Source organism: Marmota monax, unplaced genomic scaffold (assembly GCF_021218885.2).
Source record: "Marmota monax isolate L192 unplaced genomic scaffold, Marmota_monax_Labrador192_F-V1.1 WCK01_AAM20220418_F8-fsc00062, whole genome shotgun sequence".
Lineage (NCBI taxonomy): Eukaryota > Metazoa > Chordata > Mammalia > Rodentia > Sciuridae > Marmota > Marmota monax.
In genome coordinates this window covers 11,133,330-11,145,439 of record NW_026695221.1, presented here as the reverse complement: position 1 = coordinate 11,145,439, position 12,110 = coordinate 11,133,330, and the positions used below count along the sequence as shown (strand labels likewise).

Here is a 12,110-nt window from a genome sequence, read left to right as displayed (position 1 = left end):
TATCAGGGTGATATTGGCCTCATAGAATGAATTTGGAAGTTCTCCCTCCTTTTCTATTTCCTGAAGTAGCTTGAAAAGTATTGGTATTAGTTCTTCTTTAAAGGTTTTGTAAAATTCTGCTGTATACCCATCGGGACCTGGGCTTTTCTTAGTTGGTAGTCTTTTGATGGTTTCTTCTATCTCCTCAATTGATATTGGTCTGTTTAGGTTTTCTATATCCTCCTGACTCAATCTGGGCAGATCATATGACTTAAGAAATTTATCTATGCCTTCACTGTCTTCTAATTTATTGGAGTATAAGGATTCAAAATAGTTTTTGATTATCTTCTGTATTTCTGAAGTGTCTGTTGTGATATTGCCTTTTTCATCCCGTATGCTAGTAATTTGAGTTCTCTCTCTTCTTCTCTTCACTAGCATCGCTAAGGGTCTGTCGATTTTGTTTATTTTTTCAAAGAACCAACTTTTAGTTTTGTCAATTTTTTCAATTGTTTCTTTTGTTTCGATTTCATTAATTTCAGCTCTGATTTTAATTATTTCTTGCCTTCTACTTCTTTTGCTGTTGTTTTGCTCTTCTTTTTCAAGGATTTTGAGATGAAGTATGAGATCATTTATTTGTTGGTTTTTTCTTTTTTTAAGGAATGAACTCCAAGCAATGAATTTTCCTCTTAGAACTGCTTTCAATGTGTCCCATAGATTCCGATATGTTGTGTCTGTGTTTTCATTTATCTCTAAGAATTTTTTAATTTCCTCCTTGATGTCTTCTATAACCCATTGATCATTCAGTAACCTATTGTTCATTCTCCAATTGATGTATGCTTTTTCCTTCCTTCTTTTATCGTTGATTTTCAGTTTCATTCCATTATGATCAGATAAGATGCATGGTAATATCTCTACTCCTTTATATTGTCTAAGAGTTGCCCTGTGACATAATATATGATCTATTTTTGAGAAGGATCCATGTGCTGCTGAGAAAAAAGTGTAACTGCTTGATGTTGGGTGGTATACTCTATATATGTCAATTAGGTCTAGGTTATTAATAGTGTTATTGAGTTCTATAGTTTCCTTATTCAACTTTTGTTTGGAAGATCTGTCCAGTGGCGAGAGAGGTGTGTTGAAGTCTCCCATGATTATGGTGTGGTGGTCTATTAGACTCTTGAACTTGAGAAGAGTTTGTTTGACGAACATAGCTGCACCATTGTTTGGGGCATAAATATTTATGATTGTTATGTCTTGTTGGTGTATGGTTCCCTTAAGCAGTATGTAGTGTCCCTCTTTATCTCTTTTGATTAACTTTGGCTTGAAATCTATTTTATTTGATATGAGTATGGACACGCCTGCTTGTTTCCGAAGTCCATATGAGTGATATGATTTTTCCCAACCTTTCACCTTCAGCCTATGTATGTCTTTTCCTATCAAATGCGTCTCCTGTAGGCAGCATATTGTTGGGTCTTGTTTTGTGATCCATTCTACTAGCCTGTGTCTCTTAATTGGTGAGTTTAAGCCATTAACATTTAGGGTTATTATTGAGATATGGGTTGTTCTTCCAGCCATATTTGTTTATTTCTGTTACTAAACATTGTTTGTTTTCCTCTTTGATTGTTTCCCCCCCCCCTTTACTGTCCTACCTCCCACTGTTGGTTTTCATTGTTATTTTCCATTTCCTCTTCCTGTAATACTTTGGCTAGGATGTTTTGAAGAGATGGTTTTCTAGCTGCGAATTCTTTAAACTTTTGTTTATCGTGGAAGGTTTTAATTTCATTCTCCATCCTGAAGCTTAATTTCGCTGGATACACAATTCTTGGTTGGAACCCATTATCTTTCAGTGTTTGAAATATGTTATTCCAGGATCTTCTAGCTTTCAGAGTCTGTGTTGAAAGATCAGCTGTTATCCTGATTGGCTTGCCCCTAAATGTAATCTGCTTCCTTTCTCTTGTAGCTTTTAAAATTCTCTCCTTATTCTGTATGTTGGGCATCTTCATTATAATGTGCCTAGGTGTGGATCTCTTATGATTTTGCACATTCGGCGTCCTGTAGGCTTCTAGGATTTGGGATTCTGTCTCATTCTTCAAGTCTGGGAAGTTTTCTTGTATTATTTCATTGAATAGACTGCTCATTCCTTTGGTTTGGAGCTCTGTACCTTCCTGTATCCCAATGACTCTTAAGTTTGGTCTCTTGATGTTATCCCATATTTCTTGGATGTTCTGCTCATGGTTTCTTAACAGTCTTGCTGAGCTGTCTATGTTCTTTTCCAGTTGAAATACTTTGTCTTCATTGTCTGATGTTCTATCTTCTAAGTGTTCTACTCTGTTGGTAGTATTCTCCATTGAGTTTTTAAGTTGGTTTATTGCTTCCTGCATTTCTAGGATTTCTGATTGCTTGTTTTTTATAACCTCTGTCTCCCTGTATAGTTGATCCTTTGCTTCCTGGATTTGTTTGCGTAATTCGTTGTCGAAGTGATCTTTCATTGTCTGATTTTGCTGTTTAATGTCTTCCTTGATACTCCAGATCATCTGAAGCATGTATATCCTGAATTCTTTATCTGACATTCCATCTGCTGCAGCTGTTACCTCTTCTAAAGTTGCGTTGACCTACATTGCTTGTGGTCCTTTCTTTCCTTGTCTTTTCATACTGCTTGCGTATCTTTCCTGCAGGTGCGGGCGGCGGCTCTGCTCTCTCCTTATTCCAATTGGGGTGTCGTGGCTACCACGCCGGCAGGTCACTGGGCCTGTTCTGGGAGCTGGTGGCGGCTCTGTTCTGCCCCTACTCCAATTGGGGTGACATGTCTGTCGTACCAGCAGGCCACTGGGCCTGTCCTGCTGGTCGGTCGCAGATCTGCCCACCTTTCGGGCACGAGTGGAGGCTCTGCTTTGCCCCTACTCCAATTGGGGTGTCGTGACTACCCCGCCTGCAGGATGCTGGGTCTGTTCCTGGCAAGGGAGGCGACTCTGCTCTGTCACTACTCCAATTAGGGTGGTGTTTGTACCCCGCCGGCAGGCTCCTGGGCCTGATCCGCCGGTCTGTTGTAGGTCTGCCTACCTTGAAGGCGCGGGCGGCGGATCTGCCCTGCCCCTCCTACCACGCCTGCGGACCCCTGGGCCTGATCTGCAGGTTGATCACTGGTCTGCTCACCCTGCGGGCACGGGTGGCGGTTCCGCTCCACCCCCACTCCAATTGGGGTCACGTGACCACCACACCGGCAGGGCCTGATCCGGGCGTGGGATAAGGATCTGCTCTGCCCCTACTCGAGTTGGGGTGACGTGTGTACCACACTGGCAGGCCACTGGGCCTGACCCGCCAGGCTGTCACAGGTCTGTTTACCTTGCAAGCGCGAAGGGCGGCTCTGCCCTGCCCCTCCTACCACGCCCATGTACTACTGGGTCGTGGGTCTGCCCACCTGGCGGGTGTGGGTGGCGGCTCCGCTCCGCCCCCTCTCCAATTGGGGTCACGCGGTCACCACGCTGGCGAGCCGCTGGGCCTGCTCCGGGGGCTGGCGGCGGCCCGGCTCCTTCCCTCTGGCTCGAGGACAAATTGAGGAGACTCGGGTGACTGAGCCTCACCCCCCTTACCAGGAGACCAACTGCTTATGTCACCGCTGGTATTGATGAAGATCTCTCCTCCACCGCTTTCTGCTGACATCAGATCTCTGCCATGTTGGTATCCTATGCGAATGGCAGCATTTCGTTCCCCTTGCCTGGCAACCCAAGCAATGGGTGAGTCCTGACCTGCCCTCAGCAGGACCCGGACCGAGACACAGTTTCCGCGGGCTCCTAGCCCCGGTCCAGGGAAGTTCCGGGAGCCGGAACTCGGCCGCTCCGTGCTCGGTGTAAGCTCCTATAAGTGTAGGCTCCAAGAAGCAGCCCCCGCGGGCTCAGTTCCGGGAGCCGGAATTCGGCCGCTTAGTGTTTGGTGTATGCTCTGATAGTAGCAGGGTCCAAGAAGCAGCCTCCGCGGGCTCCGCAGCCCTGAGCCAGGGCGGTTCCGGGACGGTTCCGGGAGCCGGAACTCGGCCGCTCTGTGCTCGGTGTAAGCTCCTATAAGTGTAAGCTCCAAGAAGCAGTCCCCGCGGGCTCAGTTCCGGGAGCTGGAATTCGGCTTCTTGGTGTTTCGTGTTTGCTCTGATATTAGCAGGGTCCAAGAAGCAGCCTCCGCAGGCTCCGCAGCCCGGAGCCAGGGCGGTTCCGGGACGGTTCCGGGAGCCAGGACTCGGCCGCCCCGCGCTCCGTGTTCACTCCGATAAGATCAGATTTTAAGAAGCCCCCAGGCGCTGAACCCTAGCAATCTGTCTGCAAGCCGCAGGCGAATTGCAGCCTGAAATTACCTGTTCTATGGCTGAATGAGCTGCGGTCAGTCAAAAACAGGTGTGGTGACGTCAGTTTACCAACATGGTGGCTGCTGGCCTCCTCTGTGGTCTGACCGGTGTGGAGAACCGAGATGGACCGCTTCCTTCCCCGTCTCGAACCCAGAATTCAGCCCTGAGTGCGGTGCTTGCGCGTCTGGCAGAAACTGCAGCGCTGTAACCCTGCGTCTCTATCCCAGCGCGCCTTGCAGACTCTAGCCGCAGGGCGATTTGCTGAATAAGCAGTGTTACCCTCCGTGCGACAAACCTCTCGCGTTTGAGTCCCCGTAGCCGATCCTCATGCGATGGAAATCCTTCCTCCAGGTTCCGGCGCACCCCACTATTGCTGGAAATTCCTAACAAGATATCCTTTAGCCGTCCTGACTTGTCATACTCCCACACAGTGAAGCAGCACACGGGGGTAATGCACTCCCCTCGCCGCCATCTTCTGCCAAAATGTATTTAAAGTATCTTTTCATCTACCAAATTGTTAAAATATTTTTAATTTGACAACATCCAATGTCAATAAGGGGGAGGGAAAAAATACCTTGGTGGGAATGTAAATTGTTTCATCCTTTGGGAGCATTAAGCTTGTAGGTATCACAATTTTAAACATACATTTTAACCTGTTACTCATGTTAAGAACCCTAAGAAATAACTGAATGAGTGAGGTATGATGTTTGTATGTAACACTCTTCATAATATTAGTTTAACAATGCAGATTTCTAAAATATCCATATGCCTATTTTAGGAAATTGGTTAAATAAAGTATAGGGATCCACAGCTGTAATACTGTAAATTTTTATTTGCATCAGAAAATTATTTTGGTAGAATAAATTAAAAACAGATTACAAAAGAATATACTACATAGTATACAATATTTAAGCCAAACAAATCAAGTGCATGTTTACCAAAATTGCGTTTCCCTCTTGATGATCTGGGGATGATTTTTCTGTGTGCTTTTCTTCAGTAGTCCAAATTTTCTACAGTGATTACTTCATTTTCAAACAGTAAAAAGTTCTTTTCATTGGGGGAAATACACTGAATTCCTACAGAATGTTTTAAATTATTCAACCACTAAAATTCATTTACATGTGGCTTCATTAATATAAATTACCTAAACCAAATTTTTTACCCTGTGTATACCAGGTGACTGGGTGTTAAGGAACTTTGGCTTAGAGTTCCTGCCTGTGTTATGAGGAGCCACTTCAGAAACCACTCTAAATCCGAATTTCAAATCAAATAGAGCTTTATTTACCTGGCCAGGGACTATCACCCACCGTAGAGACTCAAGCTCTGTGGGAGGACAGCAGCTTCCTGGCCCAACCAAGGAGAATATAAGCACAAAAACCACAACTCAGGGACTTGCTTATTGTCATGTAAGCTAGCCAATCACAGAAATTAAAACATTAATAAGTGGGACCTGTGGGCTCTAGGCAGGATTGGACTTTTCCAGTCAGCAAGCAAGCGATAAACAGAAGCTAAAAAAGCATTAGCTTTACGGTTCACTTGACCACAGTCCCAGGTTCAAGCAGGTGCTAGACAGTCATACACTGAACTTGAGTGGGGGTTGGCGGGAAAGAATCTACTTCAAAGTCATGTAGACCCACAAGGGCATTCAAACCCAGGATATAGCTCACTACCACTGCATCCTGAGCAGGGTATAATTTGTGGGGTACAAAGTATGGCAATTTTTTTTATAAGAAAAGAGCTTTAGTTTCTATTTCCTAGAAATGGGTCATGCAGTTCTCTCTTCACAGGGACAGTTACAAAGAAACTAAGATGGAGTTTCTATAGTCACATCTTTTTACTCAAATGACTACAATGACCCTATTCCCGTAATCCCAGAAAGGCGGGAATTGTTGCAAATGACTAATGAGTCTCTACCAGAGCAATTGCTTTACACACTCAATACTAGTAACTTATTTGATGCCTACTTGCAACTACAGTTATCTTTTGGCCTACATACACATTTTCATCTGTCATTTTACTAATATCTATAAATTCTGGCTACAAGATCAAGTTGCTATGTTAATCTAACATTATCTGTATTAACCTTCTTGCTTATATTTATTTATAACTACACTGACACACTGACTTATCCTATGACTTAAATTCTATGTTTTACATAGGATTTAAGTCATAGGATAACATGATTTTTCTACTATTACTCAGGTTTATTCCTGATGAACTTATGTCTTCCTATCACTTATCTATGTTATCTTACCTTATTCCTATAGTCTTTAATCTATGTCTGTTGCTTATTGATTATCTATTCTATCTTGCTTTATACCTATAACCTATATCTATGACTTATTGATTATCTTGATCAGTTCACACCATAACAGCTGCAGGCTGCTTTCAAATTAGAATAGCCGTGAGGCCGTGAGTATCAGTACACTATGTTGGGGGTTTTTAGCCCTCCCCCCCCCTTTCCCTCCTTCCCTCCTGACCTGCAGGAGAGATTGGGGGAGCACGCCCAGACGCAGAGGACAATCAGACACGCCAGGGAGAATAGTCAAAGCAGGATCTCATTTATTGAGAAAACACACACAGCTAATATAATGTACAGGAGCCAATCAGGGTAAAGGTCAGCAGGGAGAGTTCACGTGTACACCCATCCTACAGGCAGTAATGGGAGACCTGAGCTGTCTGTGAGGGCAGAAGGGTTCTGAGCCTATCCTAGAGGTGGTCCAGTTTTTCATCACAACCCATGGCAATGCCTTCTGGCTAATCGCCAGGCACTCTTAGCCCCATGTGGCCCCAGGACTGGGAAGCTGGTAGCAGCCAGCAAGTTAAGTTTCCTCTGTTCTGATGCAACATGCCCCATGTTACATCATGCCCTACACACTGGGCTGGGTGAGGAGTAGATAGTAACCTGACTTTTTCTTTTGAGCCTCTCTGTAACTAGGATTGTAGTTCCCATGGGGCCAGATGCATAAGAGGTCAAAGTATAAGCATTAAGAGTTAATTTACACTAGGAAATCCTCAGAGGAGCCAAACTTCCTTGCAGAGTGCAAAAAATTTTTTTTTTTTTTTTTTTTTTTTTTTTTTAAGATCTTTTACCAAATAAAATCTTGACGTTGATAAAGGTATTCCTACTCTTTGGGATAGCACTAGAATCCCTTGAAAGGCTGATGTGGAGAAAATTGCTTATTGCATTAGTAGTATTCACTTTTCACATTAAATGGTAATTCTTTTAAGTCCATTCTTAACACAGTTTGACTGATTATAAAAAGATATACATCACTAATCACAATACTTTTATTCCAAACTAGTAATCAATATAGTTTTCAAGAGCCATATATCTGTTTTTAACCAACCAGTAAGCTGCATTATGATTCTTTTTATTTATTTTTAGGTGGTGCTGAGGATCGAACCCAGGGCCCTGCCCATGCTAGGCAAATGCTCTGCCTCTGAGCCACAACCCCAACCCCATGATTCTTAATAGTACATACACACAAAAGCCCTCTTACATATTTGTCTCATCCACATTATTTTTCTGTAGGATTATCATGTAGCTTTCTTTCAAGCTAACTTTTTTCTTCCAGGTGGATTATCCTTAGTTAAACTTTTACCTTTAAAAAGCCTGAGACTCAGTTTTAATTCTTATGACCTATTTGCCTCAGTTAGCTCTACTTCTATTTGTCTTAGTCCTGATTCCTCTACCCCTGCTGTAACTGTCACCATGTGCCTGCACTGAGCTCCTACCACAGCTGTTTCTCTCCATTCTTTAAGGCATACCCTTGGCACTTTCCAATATGACTGCCCAAGTTTCTGGTTGGTTTGTTTTGGTTTTTTTCTATCACATAAGGAAAAACTTTTGGAAAACAAAATTTCTCACAGAAAGAGTCAATAATCACTTGTTGGAGGTTTTGTAAAGAACACACGAAACCTGGCCTAAACGGCCTTTAAAATTTTCTTCCAACCCTGAGATTAAACAGTTTTGGAGGAAAAGTATCAAAACATTTCACTCCCAAAAAAATGAAGAAAGTGAATGACACTGAGGTTCAATTTGGTTGTAGTTCAGAATTAGCCCAAGACAGAGGCTCAGAGTAACCAGGAGACAAACACAAGCATTTGAAGTTGCCCACCAGCCATGGCACTTCTAAGAATATAAAAATAGCCACATGATAGCTGAGAACTGTTCAACAAGGCTTTCTATCAATGTCCTCATTTAAAAGTAACAGTTGTCATCATTTAAACTTCCAAACGCCAAATTCTAAAAGTCACTCTTGCATCTAATTGTCATTTGGCAATCTTGTTCTAATGTCCAGGGACCTGGTCTAAGATGAAGGCAATGAAGGGAGGAGCTGGTAGGGTACTGCTAGGGTGATATAGTGGACACTGCTTATATTCACAGGGCCATAAGGTCCAGGCATAGCGAAGAGCATCCACAGTGCCATAACAAGAATTGATATCCAAGGTCAGGGTCTGGGTTGAGAAAGTGCTCATAGGAACCGGAAGCCACTTGCATTGATGGTCACTGCAACATGAGATCTAATAAGAGTTAGAAAATAGGAATAGATCAATTAGAGTGTTTGAAGAAACTGGGAATTACTCTTTCAAACAGACTTAGTAGGGAGGGAAGGATCACGGCTTAGCTAAAACCCATTTCCTACAATAACTAGAACCTAGTCCAGGTTGAGTGTGGTTAACAAAACCACAAGTTGATAATGTAGCCCTGGCTTGAAGAGCACCTGCTTAGCATGCATGAGGCCTAAAATAAATACATGTTCATGTTATTGAATAATTTAAATCAATAAATAAAAGATCAACTTAGGAAGGCAAAGAAGCATAATCACATAAAGCATTTATGGAAGACACCCCTGAACATCCTTCTGGTGGTCCCTCTTGCGAGATGGCAAAGCAGGCAGGAATGTGAGCAAAGCAGCCCAACTGTTCCCTGGCATTCCCAGAGGAGATGCACACTGAGGAAGGGCACAAAGGAACTTTGGACACTGTGCCTTTCTTAAGTCCAAAGGCAATTCAGAAAAGGGAGCATAAATTATCCAGGACCCACAGTTAAATTCTTCCCTGACCCTACTGTGTGGTTCCAGAGCCAGATAATAGGCAGACAGCCAACAACTGACAAAGAGGAGAACTTAGAATCTATAGCTTTCTTGAGTCTCTAACTCCAACTAAACCTAGCATGGCAAGAAGCAAAGTGGGACAAGTGCTGACCAGGAATCTGAGACAGATAGATAATATAGTTAGGACTCTGGAGAAGCTGTAGCCCTAGATAAACCCATGTGTGAAGTCTAACAGTGTCTCACCTCCTCTGTTGCCATATTTTCATACACCCTCTCCTAGCCTAATGACCTCAAAATTCCCCAAGACAATCATTTAAACATTCCACCAAGGAATGCCTCTACCCTGTACCCCCAACTACTAAAGACTCCTAATTACCCTCTTTAATCAATAGCCCAATTCCACTGCAGAATGATCCTTGCTAGGTATGAGAAAAAAAATAGTCTTGTTACATTAATTCATACTAAGTTACAATTTATCAAGCTTAAGCCTTTCAAGGGAGATACCAGATTTAAAGAATGTCTGAAATTAGCATAATAAAACAAAAAAGACACCCAAGGGTGAGAGGAATTTACTGGAGCCAGAATCTCTCAATAGGTAACCCAAAAATAAAACTCTACCCTGAGAAAAAAGGGTTGCTCTGTGAGGGAAAATACAAAAAATATATATCATTTAATAGGGGCCTTGTTTTCCCTTCCTTGATTATACCATCAAAATTGCCTCTAAATTAATGAATTAATAGCTGCTTACATTTCTCTCAGATAAGGCCAACCCCCACCCATAACTATCCAAGACCTGCCATGTGGTTACATTGTAATGAAACATGCATGTAAAGAGCTCTTGACTCCTGACAAAAGGAATCCCACCCCCTTTGTTTTTCCTGCTATTCTCACCTCAAATATTTTGTCATCCTGCCTCTGCACCTGGACTTGCTGGTAATAAGTGAGGTTGAGCCGTCCCTTGTGAGCCAAGAGTTCTATATTCTCAGGCAGTGGTCCTTGAAAGATCAAATTCTTCTCACCATAAGCCACAGCACGAGCCCCCAAGTGCAACCTATAGGCCACAGTCTCTTTATCTCGAGGGTGGATGCTATAGGATAAAGGAAAGTAGAGATCTTTGGGTTCTTAACAATAACCACATTTTTTTTTCAAAAGAGATTATACAGAGCACCTTTTAAGAAGGTAAGAATGAGTTGCCTAAACTCAGTGCTCACCAGCTGGTCACCTTAAGAGAAATGTTAAATGGAAACTATAGATGAGGCTCTGGGCTTCCTATGGGTTCAGAATCCTTGAAGCAATAGATGGCTTAGAAGGAAGGAATAAATGAGAGCAAAGGCATTGGAACTAACCCAGAACAGCTATTATAAAGCTATTTCCAGTCACTAAAAGTAGTATTTTGGGACTGGGGTTGTGGCTCACTGGTTAGAGTGCTTGCCTAGCATGTGTAAGGCACTAGGCTCGATTCTCAGCACTACATATAAACAAATAAATAAATAAAGGTCCATCAATAACTAATAAAAATTTTTTTTTTAAAAAAGTGTTTCATCTGAATCAACTGTTCATTATATTTGGTCCTCTCTAGCTTTTATTTGTTCTTTCAGTAAATATCAAGTTCCTACAACAATCTAGACTTTATGTGCTGGACTTCATTTTATATTTGAAATATCTCTGCATCCTACAGCTGGTGTGTGGTATTCATTGGAACTGTTCATGTTAGAATTCCATGGCCTGCTCTCACTGAAGCTAGTTGTGACCATATTATTTGGTTTGGGTTGGTTTGACCAGTACACTGTGAGCAGAAGTGACTTATGCTGCTTTTAGATGGAAGGACTTAAATGCCACTGTGAAACTTAAGGTGACTATGGAAGCACAGATCCATTTGGAACCTCTGTTTCTCTGGGTTTGTGAGTAACTACAATGAGCAAAGTCTGTTGACCTTCTTTGGACATGAAGTGTGAGCATGAAATAAATTTTTCTTGCATCAAGGTATTGAGATGTTCACGGGGATTTTGTTATTGCAACACAACCTACCATGTATAAGTTATATATTAAGACATGTAAGCTCCAATCCTAGTCCAATCCATCCCCTCACAAGTGAACACCAGAGTGAAGGACTATAGGCAAAGAACTTTCTCCAAACAAAACAAAGAAGCACCCATACCTGCCAAAAGGTGAGTTCCTGTCACAAAGGTCCATAGCTACAGCCATGAAAGTGTTGGGCATCTTTAAGTTAGGGACAGAACCAAAATCCGCCGTTTGATGCCAGCGGATCTGAGGAAATCCATCGTCTGAGTTGTCATTAGATAAATATGAAGATAACTGGAAAGTAAAGATTTTGTTAACTTATTGCATCTGAATTTTCACTGGAGTTTTTTTCACTGGCACACTCTGCTTTTACTTCATTTGTTTGTCCAAAAGCTCATTCAACAGTGTTTACTAGTTTCTGTTGTAGTAGAGTCTTTCCAGAGATGGAAGCAATGATTCCTCTCATCTCACATATCCTTTTACAATGCAACTTGCCACACCTCTCTCAAGAGTCTTATTTCTCCTCTCATTGAATTTTGGCCAGCCCTGTGATTTGGTCTGACCACAGAATGCTGCAGAATTGATATATACTTTCTGAGTCTTTGCCCTAAGAGACCTAGCTTCTGATTGATTCTCTTGGAACCATCCACTGGCCATGGAAAAATAGTCCAGCTACCCTGTAAAACAGATTATGCAGAAAATATTATGATCTTCATGAA

General features: G+C 42.4%; 2 protein-coding genes across 6 annotated transcripts in view; one reads left to right on the top strand and one right to left on the bottom strand.

Annotated features, from left to right (window-relative positions):
• Nucleotides 1-12,110, top strand: part of Tbrg1 (transforming growth factor beta regulator 1) — a 47,474-nt gene that overhangs the window by 14,030 nt on the left and 21,334 nt on the right. The window contains exon 9 of one of the 5 annotated variants that reach the window (XM_046432723.2): nucleotides 10,968-11,355. The exons of 3 other annotated variants lie outside the window; for them this stretch is intronic. In XM_046432723.2, coding sequence (XP_046288679.1) covers nucleotides 10,968-11,083 — 116 coding nt within the window. In that variant the 3' untranslated portion in view covers nucleotides 11,084-11,355. Of the gene's footprint in view, nucleotides 1-7,697; nucleotides 7,830-10,967; nucleotides 11,356-12,110 lie in introns of those variants that run through there. One more of the 5 variants, XM_058575280.1, reaches the window with a different exon arrangement.
• Siae (sialic acid acetylesterase) overlaps nucleotides 6,850-12,110 on the bottom strand; it is a 33,833-nt gene continuing 28,572 nt past the window's right edge. Inside the window, exons 8-10 of the mRNA XM_046432720.2 lie at nucleotides 11,528-11,685; nucleotides 10,261-10,456; nucleotides 6,850-8,836 (exon numbers count right to left, since the gene is read on the bottom strand). Coding sequence (XP_046288676.1) covers nucleotides 8,603-8,836; nucleotides 10,261-10,456; nucleotides 11,528-11,685 — 588 coding nt within the window. The 3' untranslated portion in view covers nucleotides 6,850-8,602. The remainder of the gene's footprint in view (nucleotides 8,837-10,260; nucleotides 10,457-11,527; nucleotides 11,686-12,110) is intronic.